This window comes from Etheostoma spectabile, chromosome 16, assembly GCF_008692095.1.
Source record: "Etheostoma spectabile isolate EspeVRDwgs_2016 chromosome 16, UIUC_Espe_1.0, whole genome shotgun sequence".
NCBI classification, from domain to species: Eukaryota; Metazoa; Chordata; class Actinopteri; order Perciformes; family Percidae; genus Etheostoma; species Etheostoma spectabile.
The window spans coordinates 15,275,085-15,297,629 of record NC_045748.1 but is presented as its reverse complement, the minus strand read 5'-3'; the positions used below and the strand labels follow the sequence as shown (position 1 = coordinate 15,297,629).

Below are 22,545 nucleotides of genomic sequence, written 5' to 3'. Positions count from 1 at the left end.
ATTTCTTCCTACTTAGACATAATTGAAAGAAAATCTTAGATTAAAATTTTGACTTGTCAAAACCTAATCACAGACATCTGTCATAAATACATTGTGGGTATCTTTAAAGTTAATAAATGATACAACAGCATGATGACTTATGTGATGTCATAGATATCTTTAAAATGATTTATTGTTTTGACTGATTTGACTTGTTTAATGCATTATAAATGTGTCAAATGTGATTAAAGATGCAGTCTTTATGATGATGATTAAATATGTCTTACCCTACAAACACAAAAATACACCACTGCCTCGTTGCCTGACACTGCCGTCTCACTCCCTCTCAGGTAAAAAGGTGTTCTACCCGGTGTTATTCAGCCAGTACAACCCAACTCTGATCTATGGAAGTCCTGAACACGTCCCACCCGTGGAGCAACAGCTGGTAACACACACCAATCTAGTCTATCTTTTCTTTTTTTAAACACTGTGCAAGCCACCTGTGTAAAATATCAAATTCAGTTCTGTGCTATATCGCTGGGAGGTTTAGAAACATTTCCTCTATCCAGCTGCTACAAACTCACAGAAGCATCCTCCTGTTGATGTGCCTCCCAAGTGTGTTGATAGTGAGCTGATATATTTCTGTCCATAAGCTCTCTAAGACTTGCAGTTCTTTTCTCCGAAGGTGATCAAGAAAGACACAGGGTTCTGGAGGGATTTCGGTTTTGGCATGACTTGCCAATACAGGTCCGACTTCATCAACATAGGTAAATATTTGCGGTCATGCCCATCAAAAAATCTCAATAATGCAGGAATTCATTAATAGTTGCTCTTGGGGTTTGATTATCTGTGCAGAGGCGTTACAAAACACAGTGTAAAAATGGGCTTCCTCGATGGCTAGATACTATGTTAATGGTGCCATAGCTTAATGGGTATAAACAACTTCAGAACCCAAATGGTTCAATATTACATTTCTTAGATTGTATTACATTCTTCGGCATGAAACAGCTCTGAGCAGCAGCATATAATAGCATATCTCACAGCCCCCTTGCCCTCTGCATCTGTATATTAGTTGAGCAATATTGGTTCTCAAAAAGATTTAAATCAATTTAGTTTTTCTCCGAAGTGACCAATCAAGTGTCCAATTAAAGACTACAATTCAATTTGGAGTGGTTTATTGTTTAGGGCCTAAACACACACACGCACACACACACACACACGCACACACACACACACACACACACACAAGCACGCAAATGCTCTCACTTAACTGTGCCAAATATTTAAACAAGCTCCAATAAGGACAATAATGTGATTTAAAGGATAGTCAACATTTTAGTTGATTATTCACAGATTTACAGTATGTGCAAGTATATGTATTTTCTGTATGTAAACGCTGCATCTTCATATTTACAGACAAATCCCTATTCTCATCTAACTCTTGACAAGAAAGGGAAAATGTGTTTCCCCAAAATGTCAAACTATTCATTATTCATAATTAGGTTGTGCAATTTAATGTCCATACACAAATGAACAACACATCTGTTGGTTTTAAATAATTTGTTCCTCCTCTCTGTTTAAACCTGGAGCATGAGTGGAAATAGGGACGCAGACAAAATAATCAAAATAAAACTGCAGAGACACAAAGGATAAGCAAAAGCAGACATGAGTACTTCCAAAGATGCAGGTTTAAACATGTCTGGTTGAGAACTGTTTTGCAGCATCAGTCTAGAATGTCCTTACCACCCCTTTATGAGACTACAAACAAGGCTGAGTGGAAAACTGATTATAATCACACACTGTCACACAACCCTCATCAGGATTCATAATCAGCATTCCTTTAAGAGGAAATATACAGTGCTGAAGACATAAATTACTTAGAAATGTTTGCATATCAAAAGGTTTAAAATCTCCATTTTACAGAACAGCACATCCTATGACGGTGTAATAAAGGTGTACTGCATTCTCCTTCTGCTCTCTGATCTCTAGGAGGTTTTGACATCGACATCAAAGGCTGGGGCGGGGAAGATGTCCACCTGTACAGGAAGTACCTGCATAGCAACCTCCTCGTGGTCCGAGCACCGTCACGAGGCTTGTTTCACCTGTGGCACGAGAAACACTGCGCTGATGAGCTCCCTCCAGACCAGTACCGCATGTGCATGCAGTCTAAGGCCATGAACGAGGCCTCGCACGGCCAGCTGGGGATGCTGTTCTTCAGGCACGAAATCGAAGCTCATCTCCACAAACAGAAACGACAGCCAAACCCCAAGAAGACATGAAGACTTAAAGGTGGTTGAATTCTAATCAGTCAGACTGCAATCTCTTGAAATAACGCAGATAAGTTCAACTTTAAAGGAATAGTTCAACATTTTGGACAGTATGCTAATGTGTAGTCTTGCAGAGAGTTAGAGAAGAGTATAGATATCCCTCTCAAATGGGAGGTTTGTAGTCTCTGTATTGGCTACTCATCTAACTCTCAGCAAGAAAGCAAATAGGTGTGTTCCCAAAGAGGCGAGCTACTCCTTTTATAAAAAAAAAAGGTGAATTTTTTTTTAAAGATATTTTGAGTGCATTTCAGAGGATAAGGGAGAGAGAGGGGGAATGACATTCAGCAAAGGGCCGCAGGATAGATTCTAATGCTGTGGTAAGAAGTGAGCCTTTGTACACGGGGCGTACGCTCAGTCGGCTGTCCATCCCAAGACTTTTTACTTTTCAAGGACTCTGAGCAATGTGTTGCTCTGAAAAGGACGACAAAAAATTAGGACAAATTCAAACTGGCTTAAGGACCTCATCGACACAACCGGACATGTTCGACAGACTGTCTGAAACCATCTGTAATTTATTATCCATTTGTAATTTCCTCTGTAACTGCAGGAAGGTCTTTTGGAAGGGAAACACAGCACTTATGTTTGAGCTACAAAGTGTTTCTGAACTTTGTGCCTTCTGCAAGTAAAACCTGAACAAGGTCTTTTCAAGAAGCCAAGGAAAATACAGGTTTTTATATGTAGGGAAACAGAGCCACCTGGTGGAATGAAAGTGAACAACATGTTGGTGCAGAAACAATGAAGGACTCTTTTAAAGCCTGGAATGGCATTGTTTTTTAAATAAATTATTAATTCCTTTATTTATGTTTGTTATCAATTCTTAAATGCCAACAGGATTACAATTTCCGATCTGTTATTGCCTGGACAGTATTCTGTGTGGGACCATTCACCTCTATAACGAGTGGTGCTGAGTCAAAGAAAAACATACTATGAATGACAAGATTGTAGGTTTTTGTCAGTAAAATGACCGTTTTTCTCAATAAGCATCCTAAATATAAGATGCATGTAGGCTATTTATGTCCAACATATTAAATATAAATACATAAATATAAATACATATATTTAATATTATAATATAATGGTTATTTAAAATAAAATGTTTAAAGATAAAACATAGTGTTGACAAATTTGTGTTTTTTGTCATATAACTGATTTGTCGACACCTAAGTGATATATAAAGGAAATAATAATTACTGCCCCGACGTTGACGATGGCTTAACAAGTCAGAATGAGAATTATTGATTCTAATATTTTTGTCAATCAAATTACATTACATTTATTACTGAGCAGTCACAGAAACTGGAGATGTTAGGTTTAGAGATATGACTGCCTCGATTGTTCCTTTATGTTTGTTGTAATATAGTCTCCCATATTGCTCCAGCACTTCAATTAGAACGAGCTGTGCATTTAGTGGATGACCATAGATGTGAAAAGAGGCACTTTTTGAATCATGTTGTTATTGTTTGCTATTAAAACATTCCTTGTGAGAATATACATTAAATATCTTTGAAATGTACATTTCAAGTTATTTTTTCACTTCATGTAAATGAGTTGAATAAAACCTATTTCTGCATTGAGTATGTTTTTATTAGGATGGGTTTTCTATGCCGTCTATCATCAAATGTTATCCAGCTTTAAGGTGGAATATGAGACAGTTATATTAGATTTTTACTTTTATAACCTTGAAATTGTGACACAATTCAATTTGTTAAAGCTCAGCTCATTATTATGTTAAATATTACATTATTCTTTTTTTTATGATAGCAGAGTCTGATTTTGTCTCACAATTTTCCTGATGGCTGTTTTATTTCATAATGACACTTTTAATCTCAACGTTTTCACCTGTCAATCACACAAACCCGGCAAAAGCAGTTACGAGAGAACAAAGAAAGGAAGAAAAAAATACATAGGTTCTTTATCAGACTCTTTAAGGGAACAAAAGTGGTCCATTCACACAGGTGCTTTCAATCATTTTTTTATTTTAATAAAACACAATGTGGGCTTGTGCTGACTCTGCTTGATTACTAACTTTCCTGTTAGTTTGCACAAAAGTCAGATGCGTGCTGAAATCTTTCCTCTTGTTCATTCTGGTCCATGAAGAGATTCTTTGTAATGCACTTCCAACGTAAGTGATGGGAAACTTAATCCACTGTCCTTACTTCTGTGCAGAAATGTATTTAAAAGATTATCTGAAGTTATTTGAGGCTTCAACATTCCGAGTCTGATCAATACTGTTCAATCAGCGCAACAGACTGCAGCCTCCACCGTAAAGTTGGCCGTACAGTTGGAACAAAACCAGAACACTAGAAAAATGCATTTCCTGCAGAAAATTGAAAATGAATTGGCCCAGGCCAGATTGGTAATCGATCTAGGGTCAGAGTCTGCATTGCCTACTTGCTGGTGCTGGTTTCAGCAGTCAAAAAAAGCAATATTATAGTATGTCATAAAACGTAGTTGTATATTATGTTAAAAAAGTGACAAAAATTCATAATATGAAAAGAGTCATGAAAATGACAGTATAGTGTGTCTAAAAATCATAGTATAGTATAGCAAAAAAGTGATTGAAGAAAGTTATAGTGTATAGTATAATGGAAAAGTGATAAAACAGGCAAAGTATAGTTTGTTGAAAAAAGTCACAGTATAGCATTTAAAAAAAATAGTTTAGTTTGTTGAAAAAAGTGACAAAAAAAGTGTAGATGTAATATGTCAAAAAAGTGATAGTATAGTATATTGAAAAAAAGGTCATGGTATAGATGTCCAAAAAAGTGATGAAAAGTCATAGTATAGTTTGTTGTAAAAAGTCAAAGTGTAGTATGTCAATAAAAGTGATAAAAAACACATAGTCAAAAGTGGTCGTAGTATCGCGTGTTGAAAAAGAGTGAAAAAAGGGTTATAGTCGAAAAAGTTATGAAAAAGTTGCAGTAAAGTTTGTTGAAAAAAGAGATAAATAAGTCATAGTATGGCAAAAAAGTCTTTATATAGTTGTTGAAAAAAGTCATAGTATGGCATTGTGAAAAAAGTGACAAAAAAGGCGTAGTATAGTATGTTGGAAAAAGTATTTAAAAAGTCATAGTGAAAAAAGTGATAAAAAGTTATAGTATAGGATGTTGAAAAAGTGACAAAAAGGCATAGTATAGTATATTGAAAAAAGGGATAAAAGAGTCATTGTGTATTATGATGAAAAAATGATAGTATAGCATGCAGTTGACTATGTAAAAAAAAAAATCTCACAGAATAGCATGTCGAAAAAAAGTGACAGTATAGCATGAAAAAAGGGATTAAAAATGTCAGAGTGTAGCATGTAAAAAAAAAAAAATCACAGACACACAAAAAGTAAGTACTTTTGTTGTATCCACAGTGGGGAAGTTCCAGTTTGTTTCACTCTGTTGTTACTACACATTACACACTGAAGTGGTATCTTGCAGTCCACAAGACATACAGAGACTTGAACCACCAACCTTCCAGTTTTCAAACCAATTCCCTATAAACTGAGCTACTGCAAATCATGGTATCTCTTATACGTCATACGGGGAGTTAAAGCAGCAACCTTCCGGTTTTCAAACCAAATCCGTATGAACTGAGCTACTGCAAATCATAGCACAGTACGATGAAAAAAATGATTTAAAAAAAACTCATGTCCAAACAAGTCTTTGTATGGCATTATGAAGAAGAGTGACAATCAAGGCTTAGTATTGTATGTCAAAAACGTTATAAAAAAGTCATAGTATAGGATGTTGAAAAAGTGACAAAAAGGAATAGTATAGTGTCACAGAAAGTTATTAAAAAGTCCTAGTACAGTATGAAAAAAAAAGTCATAATATAGTATTCTGAAAAAAGTCCTAGTATGGCATGTCAAATAAAAAGTCCTAGTGTAGTATGACAAAATATTTTTTTTAACATTTACAAGTTTCATCACTCTGTTGTTACAACACGTTACGCACTGAAGTTGCACATTGCTGTCCGCAAGCTGTACAGGGTCTTGAACCAGCAGCCCTGGGGTCCCGGGACGGAGCTACCGCTAGTGTAACATGTCAAAAAAAGTCACGGTATGGCATTATGAAAAAATGTGACAAAAAAAGGCAAAATAATTAATTTAAACATGGTTTGTTTATTCTGTTTATTACAACAAATCACACAGTGAAGTGGTTCTTTTCCAGTTACCAGTCCGTAGTCTATATATCAATCCGTAAGGGGGACAAGCCGCAACACTCCTGTCCCCAACCCGACTCCCTACGAACTGAGCTACTGCCAGTCATAGGACAGGACGTCTTAAAAAGTGATAAAAACGTCACAGAATAGCATGTAAAAAAAGGTCATAGTATGCCATTTTGAAAAAAAGGTTACTAAAAAGCATATATAATATGTCGAAAAAAGTGATAAAAAAAATCACAATATAGCATGTCAAAAAAAACAGTATTCAATTTGAAAAAAGTGACAAAAAATGGCATAGTATAGTAGTTGAAAAAATTGATGAAAAAATCATAGCATAGTTTAATAAAAAAAGTAATATGATAGTACAAAACATCCAAAAAAATGGTCTCAGTGTGCATGTCAAAACAAATGATAAAAGTCATAGAATACTATGTTGAAAAAGTGATGAAAGGTCATAGTATAGCATGTCAAAAAAGTCATAGTATTGGATGACAAAATAATTATTTTTAATTTACAATTTGTATTGAATTCCAGTTTCTTCACTCTGTTGTTAAAACATGTTAAGCACTGAAGGGGCACTTTGCGTTCCAGAAGCTGTACTTTGACCGCTACGGGGACTTCAACCAGCGATCCTGGGTTCCCAACCCAACTCCCTACAGACTGAGCTACTGCCAGTCATAGGATAACATGTTGAAAAAAGTCACAAAAAAGTCATAGAATAGCATGTCAAAAAATATCATAGTATAGCATTTTGAAAAAAGGTGACTAAACAGGCGTAGTATAGAATGTCAAAAAAAGTGATAAAAAAAAACATGGTAGAGCATATCAAAACCATCATAATACAGTATTTAGAAGAAGAAAAAGACATAGTATGCATGTCAAAACAAACAGACTGAGCTACTGCCAGTCATAGGATAACATGTTGAAAAAAGTGATAAAAAAGTCATAGAATGGCATGTCAAAAAATGTCCTAGCATAGTATTTTGAAAAAATGTGACTAAACAGGCGTAGTATAGAATGTCAAAAAAAAGTGATAAAAAAAAACATGGTATAGCATATCAAAACCATCATGATACAGTATTTAGAAGAAAAAAAGACATAGTATGCATGTCAAAACAAATGATAAAAAGTCGTAGTATAGTATGTTGAAAAAAAAGTCAATGTACAGTAGGACATAAAAGTGATAAAACGTCAAGGTATGGTTGGTGAAAAAAGTCCTAGTACAGTATGTCGAAAAAAGTCACAGCATAGCATTTTGATAAAAAAGTGACAAAAAGGCGTAGTATAGTACGTGAAATAAAGTCCTAGCTTAGTATGACGATAAAAGTGATAAAAAATCATTGTATAGTAATTTGAAAAAAATGACAAAAAAGGTAGAGTATAGCATGTCAAAAAAGTGATAATCATAGTATAGGATGTCGAAAAAAAGTCATAGTTGAGTATGTCAAAAAATTTGGAAAAAAAACTCAGAATAGCATGTTGAAAAAAAGTGATATTAAGCATGTTGAAAAAATTAATTTAAGAAGTCATAGTATAGTCCAATGAAAATGTGATAAAAAGTCATAGTATAGTTTGTTGTAAAAAGTCAAAGTGTAGTATGTCAACAAAAGTGATAAAAAACTCATAGTCAAAAGTGGTCGTAGTATCGCGTGTTGAAAAAGAGTGAAAAAAGGGTTATAGTCGAAAAAGTTATGAAAAAAGTCATATAATAGTTTGTTGAAAAAAGAGATAAAAAAGTCATAGTTGAGTATGTCAAAAAATTTGATAAAACATCTCATAGTATAGATGTCAAAAAAAGTAATAAAAAGTCATAGTATAGTCCAAGGAAAATGTGATAAAAAAGTCATAGTATAGTTTGTTGTAAAAAGTCAAAGTGTAGTATGTCAACAAAAGTGATAAAAAACACATAGTCAAAAGTGGTCGCAGTATCGCGTGTTGAAAAAGAGTGAAAAAAGGGTTATAGTCGAAAAAGTTATGAAAATAGTCATAGAATAGTTTGTTGAAAAAAGAGATAAAAAAGTCATAGCATAGTATGGCAAAAAAGTCATTGTACGGTTGTTGAAAAAGGTCATAGTATAGTATATCAAAAAAGTCATAGCATAGTGTGTCATAGTGCGGCACTATGAAAAAAGTGACAAAAAAGGCGTAGTATAGTATGTAGAAAAAAGTTTTTAAAAAGTCATTTTATAGTATGTGAAAAAAATGACAAAAAGTCATAGTATAGTATGTTGAAAAAAAAGGGATAAAAGAGTCATTGTATATTATGACGAAAAAATGATACGAAAGTCATAGAACAGTATGTCATATTATAATACAATGAAAAACTTTTAGTATGGCATGTAAAAAATTGTCATAGTATGCATGTCAAAACAAATGATAAAAAGTTGTAGTATGGTATGATGAAAACAGAGTCAATGTACAGTAGGACATAAAAGTGATAAAACGTCATGGTATAGGATGTCGTAAAAAGTGATAAAAAATTCATAGAATAGCATGTAGACAAAAAGTGAAAGTATAGCATGTTGAAAAAATTAATTAAAATAGTCATAGTATAGTATGACGAAATTTTTTTTTTTTTTAAAGTCATAGTATAGTATGTTGACAAAATTGATTAAAAAAAGTTTAGTATGACAAATTATGACAATTTAATTTATTTTAATTCAAAAAGTATGTGGCAGGAGTAGCATTTAAAAGTGAAAGAAGCCTGAAGAGGATTTAAAGATTGCACCATTGAAAAAAAGAAGTAAAAAGAAAAAGCTTGGTATTTTAAAATCGATGAATAGTGGAGAAAAGTTGAATACAAGCACACATGTCCTCAAAGAGCTGAACATTTTGATACTGGAATGTTTTTTGTAGCTGAAAGTATGCAGAAGTATCAAGCGACCAAAGATTTACGGAAGAATTGGATAAAAATACTGTGAATGCTGTTGAATCACCGTTCACTCAATTATAACCTTTATTCTCATTTTTATTGCAGGACTGTTGCATTAGACTGCATAGTGTACCTAATTAACTGGCAAATGAGTGTTTGTTATGGAAATATTTTAAAAATGAATTTATTAGTGTATCTTCACCTCCAAAGCACTAGATGGGGACAGGGAGCTGATTTCAATGTCAGGTGTGATGACTGCTGAGCATAGAGTAATATACAGTCTGTGCTGCTGACGTGCTGACGCTGACCTACCTAACGTTACCGTCCTCTTTTCATGAAATGTACATGCTATGGTAAATCTAATCATCACAGATAATTGTGTAAATGTAACGTTATTTAAATAAACTCGATGTAACGTGTTAATTCGTGAGCATAACCTGGTAGGTGGATTATGTTACTAACACACAGAGCCAGGAGCGCTGTTTCCAGTCTATGTGCGACGACGAGAACGTAAACCGACTCCACCTGTAGCGTTAGCCTCTGATTCGTTTTCTTTTTAGATTTAACGGACACATACGAGTGGTCTTAATCGTCTCTCTCGGCAAGGAAGCGAAGAGCAAATTCACAAAATTTCAATAGATCAAAAGGGTCGTTTTTACATTTATTTTAAGGCATTGTCACGAATCACAAACTGATTAAGCTCGTATTTCCGATATTTCAGCTCGCACATGAAAGCAGCAGCAGCAGGCCCGCAGCTGCGGTCTACCGCCATGGGTTTGCCCAAGAGAACTTTTCGTGTTAGTCAAACAGCTCGTGCACCACGGGTGCTCACATAAATTGACTTTGGGCAGGTGTTCGTCCTATTGACCGACCCTCTGTGAGCGTGAGTGTTTAAAGCCGTCATGACAGACGTGTGGAGCTATCGGCTCTGCTGCAGTTCACACCCCCCCCCCACCACCACCACCACCACCACCACCAACAACCACCACCACCACTACAACACATCCTCTTGATATGTGCTGTCCTGCGGACTGGGCAGTCTGTTGTTTTCGTACAAGGGCGTCGACGTTTTATTGTGTTTTTACCCCAATTTGTTAGCATTTTCTGATCTCCTACTCAATAGCAGCAGCCGCAGCAGCAGCAGCGACGTCCCAAGGAGGGGCATCCCCGTGGAGTTTATTACAGAAGAGGACGCACCACGAACCAGTGAGTCGAGACGGAGACGGACAAGAGCAAACATGTTCGAGATGAGAGGAATCCCCTTTGTCCTGCTCGACATAGCCTGCCTGGTTCTAGGTATGTAATTCAAGGATTTACCCTGACTGTTGCTTGCTGCTGCTAATGTAAACCGATTTGTGCTCTGATATAATCCTATTGTTGGTTTTTTTTAACAACTTCTCATCAAGTGAAGGGAGTGGTGAATGTACTGCAGCACGCGAGTGTCATTTACTAAGCTATTTTTATTTTAACTTCCATTATTGCACCATATATGTATGTACTTTGCGATATCTGTAGTATTTTCTAAGTATGTTGCTATTTTGTATTTCCCCCCTTAAAATCTCTTAACAATGACATGTCCTTCATTTCTTTTTTTATTGTATGCAAATTATTGGCACTCCAACGTCTTTTCAATTCTTAAAGATACTCACAGACATCTATTGGTTAATATTGACGTTATTGTCTTGAGTGCAACAATATGTAATAATTTTTTATTATAATTCCTATCATCAATATAATATTCATGATATTGAAGCCCTTTCCCTATTACATAGTTTTTCAGAGTTGAACGTTAGTCACTGGCACATTTTAAATCTAGGTATGTTATATGCCTGTCTATAAACTGATTTTTACTCATTTAAACCAATGATATTAATTGTCTAACAATAATCCAATGTATTGCTGAGAAACAATGTTATGAATGGCATTGCACCTGTATGGTTTAAACCCACTCACCTACAACAGAAAGTCTAACATCATGGGAGAGCATCTGTACTCGTATAGGGCCTGAAAATGTATTCAGATTAAAGTATTTATGGACTACAGTGTATTTTAATGTGCGATTTCAATTTTGCAGTGTAGACACATACATAAAATCGGATTATGAATGATTGATAGGTACTACTTACCATGACTCATACAGTTATAGCTTCCCTTGCACAGTCCACAACACATCTTAAAATAACTGTGTATGATTTGGTTGTTCCATGCTGAAGTTCAGTGAGCTATATTATTTCTAAATTTTTCCTTGTTGAAATTTCTAGTTATGTTTGTGAGGGGAGCTGGACTTTAAAATATTGCTAAATTTCCAAGACTACAGACTTATTTTATTTTGCACAACTTTGCAAGTATCTTGTGCATTGAGAAGCAGTATGACAAACTCGGTGTGTGGCTTGGATGACTGATGCTGAAGCAAACTCTGTCATTATTTTTATTATTATTATTATTACCTAGCATCTACAATAATCTTTTTCCAGACTGAGGCCGTTTCCAACAGTCATGTATGGCTGTACGAGACTAAACATGCACATACATGTAGTAAGGTTCACATGTTCATAGTAAGCATAGCAAATGTAAAAACGAAGATAACTTGTATCTGTTTTCTAAAATACAGGGAGAGGGTGTATTTGCCCTTGTTAGCTTACACTGATTTAATTTGGAGTTTAACAATATTTCTGAGGCTGCTAATGAGTCTTTATGTATTCCTGTTAAAATATTCACATTTCTCTCTGTCAGTGTGTTTGTTTTGGGAAGTACTTTAGTTGCACAGTTTATGAGAACAAGTTAAAGTGCAGTTCTAAAGGCATTTGGGGGGCCCTGCTGTTTGCCTGTGTGTGTTTCTGTCCAGACTTTCTGGCACTTCCAGCTGTTGTAGCCAGTCAACTTAGGATGGCACAGCTGATGGTGTCAACAGCTGCAAATGTCAGACAGGACAAATATACCAGGCAGTATTAAGAAATAGTTTATAGGATGTCTGTGTATCTTCATGTGTCTGTGCATATTCTGTGGATGTGGTTTGTTAATATGCATTACAGCTCATCTCCCCCTGCTTGAATAGACAAACAACTGTCCTTTCCCCTGAGACAATGGGCCAAACCGGTCAAACAACCAGAGAAATGGCAGCAGTATTTCATTCACCATTCACTGTCTAAACCTATGAACAGATTTGTTATTTTTATGGTATTTGTCTAGAGGGTGAGTGCTTAGCTTATGTCTACAGCTCCTTTCTCACCAATATGAGTCAACAAAAAAAAACTGCCCAAAGATACCATCATTTTTGTGGTGTAATGATGTTGCAGTTTTTTTTTATTTTTTTTTATTGTGTAATGCATAATGCTTCAGAGTATCTGACGGAGCGCAGTAATGCACTTAAAGGATGTGACCGGCACTGTTTTTGTTATTGTAAACAAAACCTACGAAAAGACCAAAACTAACAATGACTTGGTCATACTAACATGTATTGTCTATGTAGCTGGAGGTAGCTTATTTGAATGTGCCATTGTTGTCCAAAAGCTATTTAAAAACACATAAGTGAGCCACAATGTTGCATGCTCCTTCATGACAATAAACATAGGTCAGTTGATGCCACATACACGCCATGTCATTCTACTATAAATACTCACTACAGCGCCAAATTCATGGTTGAAAATAGTGCCAAATAAATGTACAGAACTTACTCCTGTGTGAGTAATGTTTGCTAAAATCTACATTACCAGCAGTTTAAGGAAGTCATTCAAAATGAAGGTATATATTTGTGATCTGTTTTAAAAAACTTGTCTTCATTGTGTTTTTGGACTAAATGTTGTAGCGTATTGAGAGACAGACTAACACATTGATGGTTTTGGTCTTTTTTTATTAAATTTGATGACAATAGGAAAACAGAATTAAAAAAAGCCTTATCTTTTAACTGGAATGCTAGAAAGGTTGGGGTCTCTCATTTCTGTCCCACATATATGATTTGTCACATTACGTGCTTTTCTGCAGTTTGTTATGACACTAAAGAGCACCATTAGAACTTTAAAAATTCATTTCTATCTGACAGATTTAAAGACCTCAACATTTTGTCTGGACACCTTCCCTCTCTCTGCCATGCATTTGTCTTTACCTCTACCAGTGGTAACTCGTCCTGCTCTCTCCGTCTATAGGTGGTCTGCCTCTGGCAGCCTTTAACCTGGGTAAGATCCGCCCCTACCAGAGGGGCTTTTTCTGTAACGACGAAAGCATCAAGTACCCTTTCCATCACGGCACAATCTCCTCCACAGTGCTCTACACCGTAGGCTTCACCTTGCCCATTAGCTGCGTAAGTAGGACTCACTCAATGACCTGTCCCATGGCAAACATGTTGACTTGTCAACCGCAGGTGTATGCAATAACTGTAATGCATTCCAGGTGTGCCAGGGCCTTGGCTCTGGTGTGATGAACGTTGGTTTACTGGCACACCTACATGGAAAGCAGCTATCATTAATATCATTATTATCAACTATACTTTCCTGCGGTGGCAAGTCAAAATGTCTGCTGTGAGAAAGGTCTGTTGGGACTGATAGACCATACATTAAAAGAAACAACAGCCTTCCAGAGCCTAATGTAGGATGGATTCAGAAAGGCTAGCTTACTCTTTGATAATACAGACAAATACTCAGTAGCGCAGCTACCTGGTATTGAAACCAGATATGCGCAGTATGTTTTATTCAGTTCTGCTACTGTTTCTTATGTCAGCGTAAAGCTCGAGACATCATTGGAGGTGTTCACAAACCTTAGCTCTTCAAGTTGTTTATCAAAAGCTAAAGGCAAAGGAGGATGTCCACTTAAAACAATTAGTACAAAATAAAATCAGCCTGAGTAAATGTTAAATAATGACAAAATACGCTGTCTTTGAGGTTATTTCTTTTACAACATCTCGGGTACTACAGCGGATTTATAAAGCTTAGTGCTAAAATAAAATGTTTAGACCATTTAGGGTGATTTTAATCATCCTATAGATTTAATATATTTTTAATTGAAACAATTCAACCCCCTATACATTAGAACAAGCCAAACACACAAACGTCTCAAGTCTCATACAAAAAACCTAAAGCACAGATTCATTTAGTCATGGCTATAGTGAATAAGCAGTGTCCTATTTATATTTAAAAATATATCTATATATTATGCAAAAATGAAGGAAGTAAGGCCAGGCATTTTGGTTTTGCTTTTAATTTAATTATTGAGTTTATTAATGTTGATCTATTGGGTGAACTTTCTATCGCCGTTGCTAACTAGTGCAACAGCCGTGCAGGCTGCGTGCTGTGTCCCTGTGTTTCTTAAAATAGCTGGAATGCTCTTCTGGAAGAGAGGGATTGTTTTTGGAGAAAGACAGACGCAAAAAGTTTTGCTAGTGTGTGTCTGCCTTTTGCTACTGCTTTTGAGGTATCACTGAATTATCTCTTCCGTCTGTGTATCATGAAAAAACCACAATCTGTAATACTTTTTGTCTAATTGTAGTCGGTGTGTTTACTGTCTGCCAGAGAAAGGTGTGGAAGAATATTTCAGGATGTGGGAATCTGTTTTAGGAAGAGTTTAGCGTTGGTTTGGGGAAAAGAAGAGCAATACCAAAGAAACATTAAGCGTCACTTTGTCAGAGAGAAGATGAATGAGAAAGTGTGTAACATCCGATATTTTTCAGTCACGTACGCTCGCCTGTGAGACTGTTTCTCCTCACTCGCTGCAGGGCTCAGTAACCTTCTCAGAAATGTAACTTTTGTGCTCTTAAGTTTGGCTTTTCTTTTAACATCCATCCCTTATCAGCGTTAACCTGTCTTATTGCCGTGGCAACACTTTAAGCACTAATATTTGTTCCTGAAAGTTGTCGAGGATGCCGCCGCCTTCAGAGGATGCAACGTTTTTGTGCAACCGTCTCACATGGCTGCTGTCTTCTGCTTTGCACAGGCACAGTGTTGCATCATGGGTACGGGTCCAAGGCCCAGTGACATGTTCTTGTAACCTGTATTTTTTTTTTTTCTCTCATTGCCTTCCTGCTAGCTGGACTGCCATTTCTAATACTCAATGTGAAACACACGCCTTTCCGCCGGGGCTTTTTCTGTAATGATGATTCAATCAAGTACCCCTTTAAAGAAGACACCATTTCCTATGAGTTATTAGGAGGTGTTATGATTCCCGTCACAATAATCACTGTAAGTGCATCTGTTTTGTTTTCTGCTAAGGGCTCCGTTTGTCCTTCTTATATCGTGTATTTTATGTACTCCTTACCCTTAACCACTTTGACAACCTTAATGTTTGTCTTTTCTCTTCAGTCTTGGTTGCTTCCAAATACATTATGTAATCATGCATGTGTGTCTTTAATTGCTTGCATTAGTCACCACTACCATTTAACGTTTTTCAATTTGCTAACTGCATGTTGTAGAAAAGGCTTTCCACTCTTTGTAACATTTGGAGATGAAACAGAGAGGTGACCTGCGGCGGACCTTTATTTTGAAACGCACCAGCCGTGCAAATATGACAGATGTGAAACTCTTCAAAAGCAGCCCCGTGGTAACCTCGGACAGCTGACGCTGAATGGAGTTGAAAAATGTGACAGCACTTAAAGAGGCTACAAGAGAGACTCAGTTCAGTATATAAACAGTGAAAATATCCTTTTACTAAAGACTTTTTTTTGTTTTGTTTTACAAACACTTTCCACACTGCCAGTTTAATCTTCTAAAAGAATTACAACTAGCCTACCTCTATTTCATTTCAACATATGTAAGTAAGATAAGGTAAAGCAGTTTTGTTTATATATATAAAACAGACACCTCTAATTAGTGACCAGGAGTTCTCTTTTAGAAATATTTGAAAGCTACAGATAGCAGAGCGGTAGCAACACAGCTTTTCTGGTTCTGTTCTTGTTTGTTGTCTACTTGTTAGACCAACGTCAGCCCAGTGGAGCCGTTTTGTTGGCAGCATTGTGAAACTAAAACACGTTCACATGCACTTGAACCAACAGGAATTCATGAGTCATTCTTCTGACGCGTTACATACAGTACGAACACACATGCACACGCTTAAATGTTTTACTACAAAAAAACGTAATAACGAATTTATTAAGACCAAACAAAATCTTTTATTTTAAGTGGACATCATCCCGTGACCATGATATTTCCAACATTATGTACAATTATCTTTTTTTTAGATAAGCATACCTCTATATTGTTAGACAGTGTACTCTAAATTGTTTTCTAGAAGTTATGTAGCGAATAGACATGAGAACAGTATTGATCTTCTCATCAAACTCAGAAAAACAGCAAGCATGTGTACATCCCAGAAGGGCAAACTATTCCTTTTAACACCACAACACGCAATTTGTGTAATCGGCACAAAACTCATTATTTTAGGCTCAGTGACGATGAGATTAGGGAATATTGCAGGCTCGGATGTTGATTTCATTCAGATTGCATTTTTAATTTTCATTTGGATTTCTGTACAACCCTAACTCTGTATCCTTTCCTCCTTCCCCTCCCTCCTCACAGATTATCTTTGGCGAGTGCCTTTCAGTTTATCTAAAGCGCGTCCAATCCAAGTCCCCTTTCGGCAGCTACATTTCCTGTGTTTACAAGGCCATCGGTACCTTCGTGTTTGGTGCTGCGATGAGCCAGTCTCTGACCGACATAGCCAAGTACTCCATCGGCCGGCTCAGGCCGCACTTCCTGGATGTGTGCAAACCTGATTGGAAACTTATCAACTGCTCCTCAGGGGATTACATTGAAAACTTCACCTGCACTGGAGATGCGAAGATGGTCAATGAGGGCAGGTATGTATTGCTTTATCCTCAGAACTTTTGTCCCTTATTACATTTGGAAATGGATGAATAAATGTTGACACCATGCTTTTCTTTGTCATATATGATAATACACTGAATAGTTTGGTGACAAACATACAAACCGAGCCGAAAACATAACCTCCTTGGCAGAGGTAACAGTACTTAGTCGCAGCCACGGGGTGAATGAATGAAGGAATTGGTTCACGATTTTAGATGTTGTGAAATTAGCTGATTTTAATTTGTACTCTCTGGGTTCTTGTCCAACAGATTACCAAAATCTGTCTGAAAAAAAAAAACCCTAAACCTCTGGTCTCTCCATTGTTTTGTAACATTCCCATGGTGTAAGTAAAAAGAGCAAAGGTTAAATGTGTCCCTGAACATTTATTTAGTTTCAAGTCAATATCTGCACAGGGATAATGTGTCTTAAGCTTGCTGCATTTTAAACCATTTGTGACAAAGGACATTTGTGGCACACGAGACCACAAGGATTGAGTAATATCACAGGAATGTAAAGCTTGTTTTGATTTAGGGTCTGCATCCCTTATCAGCTCAGAGCAGAAGGAAGTATAGTGGGAGGAGAGGATATCCACTTCTCATTCTGATGTAGGCGTGAGCACCGGAAGCAGCAGTAATTATAGAAGCAAAGGCCTAAATAGTGACACCAGCTGTGCTGATTGTATCAATGTTAAAGGTTTATTGTGGGCTGTGAGGAACTTTCTATTCTATTCAGTTGTAATTAACTTTAAAGTGAAGTGGGTTTATTCTGCCCTATAGGTTGGAGTGTATGTTGTTGCCCGTCTCTCTCGAACAGATAGTTTCCTGAGCTGAGTGGAATTGTGCCCACCCATCCCTCTCTCCTCTGGGTTATCTGCTGTGCGTTTAGCAGGGTGTGGTGCACCATCACTGATATTTCCTGGAGCCCCATCACCGCTCTGCGACAGTGAGTCATTCAGGCAGACATCCAGGGCTTTTAAGATTAATGCCAGGACACATTATATTACCAGCTTGTGTGTTTGAGATGGCCTGCTTGTCACTAATAGAGATAATAAGAAGCAGCAGCAGGAGAGGAGAGAGAGAGAGAGAGAGAGGAGAGCTGGGTAGCCCGCTGCAGATCATATTGCTGTAATATGATACTTCCTGGGCTTAGTTTAACATCCCTAGGAGAGAAGAGGCCGACTGTAGGTACCCAAAGGTTGAGTGTGTGAGACCAAATATTACTTCTCTTGTAAGGGACACACATTTTCCAATGGACACTATTAATGTACGATGAGCGGACCAACCTGCAGTTTTAATGTGATGCCACAGAGGATGTCTAAAGATCAGCATTATTTCATTTGCCACTTAGGTTTTCTTACCAAGGTTTGTTTGGTCAACTTGAATCACCTGCAACAAACACTGTTGGTGCTTAAACAATTAATTGGTCAACTTTAACTGCTTAAAACTTCAGCTTGTCCAATTAAAGTTTTTTTTCTGCTTTACTCTTTTTTTTTTTCTTCAAGTTGTAAATTAATAATTCAATATCTTCAAGTCTTGGACAATTGGATGGAGAAATTCATCTCCCGCTGCCAACCACATCCATCGACAAGTTTGTGTTTTGCAGGCTGCAAAACGTGAGGCGTACTACCCTTCTTGTTGAAGATCAGACCAGTTGTCTTTTTTTCTAATTCCTGCTTTGCAACCATTGAATCATCTATTCTCATCCAACTGTTAGTTTGATGTGGCGTTAAACGACATTGGGCATTTCTTCCCTTGAAGTTTTTTCAACTCAAAGTGTTAAGGGCCCTACGGGGAAAAAATGCAGAGCGCTTAGCAACGCAAAAAACGAGAAAAACAATTACAAAAAGGTACCCCAGGCTGTTCTAACGCCCTGTCTGCACCCAGGTAAGGGTGTGCCTGGATGACTTATGGGTTTGTCTGTCAATGGTTAATTGATAAATACAATAAGATGTGTCAAAGTCAATCCATTTTTTTGTGTTTTGTATGCTGCAGATTATTTAAGCACATAGCAAAGTGTTGAGCCATGCTTCTGTCTTTCTGTTGCAGGTTATCCTTCTACTCTGGCCACTCCTCTTTTTCCATGTACTGCATGCTGTTCCTGGCTGTAAGTTCCTAAACATTTTGATCTCCAATCATATCAATCAGTATTTACTGGAACATTGTGTTTAGGTTACAGGGCATTGATGCATGTTTTTGAACAAATTATTGTTAAATATATATATATATATATATATATATATATACACACACACACACACACTTTAAGGGATAGTTTGACATTTTGGGAAATATGCGTATTTGCTTTTTTTGTTAAAAGTTGCCTAATTTGATCTAATTCTCTGCAAAAAAAGGGAATATGCTTATTTCCCAAAATACTAAACTATTGCTTTAACAACTGCCGTGCTTCAAGATTTCTTTGTCTTTTGGTGACAGCAATGTTGCTGTTCTGCTCAGAGAAATGCATCTTTGAATGCCCTCGGTAGCTAATTTTACTGCCCAGCCCTGATAAACTTTGTAGGTTGCTGATTCATTCAACACCTGCAGATATAAATAGACACAGAGACAAAGTCCTGCCACCAACATAAAGCTCCCGCTCCCTCTTCATGGAGTGTGAGAAATGGCAGTTAACCTTTACTTTCATCTACAAGCCCAGGGAGAGCTTTTCTTTTCTCTCCCACAGTTAAACAGCGTTGGTGTCATAATGTTACATGAAAAGAAACATGACGTTGACTTGACCAAAGATTCCTACATGATAACTCATCATGCTCCAGAGGTGGTGTGATATTAAATCCTCAGATTAGATTTGGAGGATAAACAGTCTATGTTGTACTGACTACTTCTGTGAGTGACATTTATCTACGAGTGACCATTATCATTCCCAGGTCAGTTTGACAAAATGAAATATGGCATGCTGGAGATTTTCTCACTTTTTTAAAATAGTACAGCTGATAACTTAAAAAAAAATTGATTTAATTCCTGAACATTTGAATAAGTTTCCTGCACAATAGAATTCTCTTTGTTGTAGTGGAAACACGCTGAGTCATCGGCAGCTCATTTTCCTGCCACTCCTACAGGAATGCTGCCTACTACAACAGGCATCCATTAACCCGTGTCCTCTGTTTCTCTCAGCTCTACCTGCAGGCTCGACTCCAGGCAGAATGGGCGAGGCTGCTGAGACCCACTCTCCAGTTTTTCCTGATTGCCGCCTCAGTGTACACGGGATTGTCCCGGGTGTCTGATTATAAACATCACTGGAGCGATGTGCTGTGTGGACTCCTGCAGGGTGCACTCATGGCTATCCTGGTGGTAAGAGATGCGTCTTAATCGGACTTTAAAGGAATAGCTTTTTTAAATTGTTATTGGGGCATTTTCCGTCAGTTAAATGTAAAAGGACGACCAGGAGATGCTTAGCATGAGGCCTGCGAGCAGAGGGAAACAGCTACTATGGCTGTGCCCTGTAAAAGTCTACAGGAGGCAATAGGGAGGCATTGAGAGACAAAACATCATTTTTGCAGAATTTGCAAAACTGTTTGAACTTTGCCAGACAATTGTGTGTACATTTAAGACTTCAGCGCTCGTAAAAACAAGCCAATTACAAAAAATGTTTTTCAGGCCTTTTGAGGCACAAGCCTCGTTTCCAGAGGTAGCTGTGAGCGGATGGAGAAACGCCCTTAAACAGCTGTTTGCATTGGCGAGGTTCAACAGATTGCAAGACTGTGGCTATTTAGTGTTTATACCACTAACCCATTACCTGTAAAGTTTACTATGACTTTATTTCAAAATACTACACTATGACTTTATGATATACTACACTATGACTTTACTATCTATTTTATGACATTTTGTACTTTTTTATGAAATTTGTATATATCATTGTGCTATGACTTTTAATAACATACTATCTTACATTTTTATATAGCATATTATACTATGACCTTATGACAATTTCTATGACAGGCCTACAAAATTACGGCATATCATGACATTATGAGAGCCAGGCTAGCTATTTCCAGTCTTTGTTAAGCTAACTGTCTCCTGGATGATTCATACTGACATGAATTGTATCGATCTTTTCCCAAAATGTTGAAACTATTTCTTTTAAGTTACTGATCACACTTGAACATTTTAAACAAAAACCCACGTGTTAATAATAAAGCCTCACATACATCAATGCCCCTTTTTTACCCATATTTTGTAGGTTTTCTGTGTGTCGGACTTTTTCAAACCACGAGTAGATGCACATCAAGAAGTCAACATCCCACACACAACCCTGCACGAGACCCCAACAAATGGAAACCACTGTGAGAGTCCCAACTAAGCTGAGTGTGGAGGACGACACCTTTCTGCTCCGTCTAAACGCACACCCAGGATCCCAGCTCTCTAGCCTTTATCTCATGCAAATTTTCATCCCATACCCTGCACGGAAGTAAGTCAGTTAATGACTGTGCATCCCAGAAGAAACCTTTGGAAGCTACACCTCAGGCCTGTTCAAATTTTAAGACTTTCATTTTAGGCTGTCCTGTCTGCCAATCGGCGATTACCTGTCGAAGCCTTGTAGATATGCTTAAATTACTTAGACAGATGTAGGTTAGGGGCTAGAGATATGTAAAGATGGGAACCATTTAGCATGCATCTATCTACTGAGCTGGTGGGAAGACTAAACTGCACGTACCCACTAAAGGGTCTGACCACTGCTAAGAGAGGAGGGCTGGAAACGTGAATGTAACCTTGTTTTGTTCTTGTCCTGACCTGGAGTCAGTCTGCTCAAGGATCAGGTTTAGAATCGTTTCAGGTCGGCTCCAGCACCCAGAGTGGGGCTGAGTCTCATCACTTTGCTGCCTTAGGTCAAGTGTTAAAGGGCTAATTATAAGGAATATTTGCTTCTCAAGGCTAGAATGTGCTGGAGACTAAAGCTGATCCTAGACCAGAGGGCAACACAGCTTCACACCTGGAGCTGCAGACGCCAGGCCACTGCCGTCGTACTCTCCAACCGTCTAACCTTATATAGTCAAGAAGGAAGCCTGATCTTTAACATGTTTGGTTAGAAAGTTGAAGCGTAGACTGTCAGTTTACGTCCCGTGTTGCCTTTGCTGGACTTTTACTGCTGCTATCACAGCTCCCTGTGTATCTAAGAAGTAACAAACATCAAGTGAATGGACAATGTTATTCTGTATAATCTGTATGTACAAAAACAAATCACCATACAGACTTTTACTGACAAAAAGTTACTATTTACAAATGTGTCAAGAAAAAAGGAAAAATAAAGCCATTTTACTTTTTAACATGCACAGAAATGAAACAAGTGTTTAATGTATTATGTCATGTTTACTTTCTAAACCAGATATATCAATATAATGTATTATAAACCACTTTGCTCATGTAAGCAGAAATAATAAAAGCATGAATGTTTAATGTATTCTGTCCAATCCATA

General features: G+C 37.2%; 2 protein-coding genes across 5 annotated transcripts in view; both read left to right on the top strand.

Moving 5' to 3' along the window:
• csgalnact1a (chondroitin sulfate N-acetylgalactosaminyltransferase 1a) overlaps window positions 1–3,880 on the top strand; it is a 28,020-nt gene extending 24,140 nt beyond the window's left edge. For both annotated transcript variants that reach the window (XM_032540423.1, XM_032540421.1), the window contains 3 exons: window positions 330–424; window positions 665–746; window positions 1,969–3,880. In XM_032540423.1, the coding sequence (XP_032396314.1) occupies window positions 330–424; window positions 665–746; window positions 1,969–2,258 (467 nt within the window). In that variant the 3' untranslated portion in view covers window positions 2,259–3,880. The remainder of the gene's footprint in view (window positions 1–329; window positions 425–664; window positions 747–1,968) is intronic.
• Window positions 3,881–10,107: 6,227 nt separating this feature from the next.
• plpp1a (phospholipid phosphatase 1a) lies at window positions 10,108–22,399 on the top strand. 3 transcript variants are annotated; one of them, XM_032540458.1, is made up of 6 exons: window positions 10,108–10,623; window positions 15,343–15,494; window positions 16,827–17,107; window positions 19,160–19,217; window positions 20,243–20,419; window positions 21,312–22,399. In XM_032540458.1, the coding sequence occupies exons 1-6, from the start codon at window positions 10,566–10,568 to the stop codon at window positions 21,429–21,431; spliced, it is 846 nt and encodes a 281-aa protein (XP_032396349.1). In that variant the 5' UTR covers window positions 10,108–10,565; the 3' UTR covers window positions 21,432–22,399. The 3 variants fall into 3 exon arrangements, with proteins under 3 accessions (XP_032396349.1, XP_032396348.1, XP_032396350.1); XM_032540457.1 differs by lacking the exon at window positions 15,343–15,494 and adding an exon at window positions 13,470–13,624 and having other exon boundaries at window positions 10,111–10,623; XM_032540459.1 differs by lacking the exon at window positions 10,108–10,623 and adding an exon at window positions 15,725–15,861.
• Window positions 22,400–22,545: the final 146 nt, after the last annotated feature.

Bases quoted from the DNA above. Each gene is read 5' to 3' on its own strand.
- plpp1a (XM_032540457.1), top strand. From the start codon at position 10,566: ATGTTCGAGATGAGAGGAATCCCCTTTGTCCTGCTCGACATAGCCTGC. The intron at 10,624-13,469 runs GTATGTAATTCA...CTCCGTCTATAG, and splicing joins CATAGCCTGCCTGGTTCTAG to GTGGTCTGCCTCTGGCAGCC. The intron at 19,218-20,242 runs GTAAGTTCCTAA...TGTTTCTCTCAG, and splicing joins ACTGCATGCTGTTCCTGGCT to CTCTACCTGCAGGCTCGACT.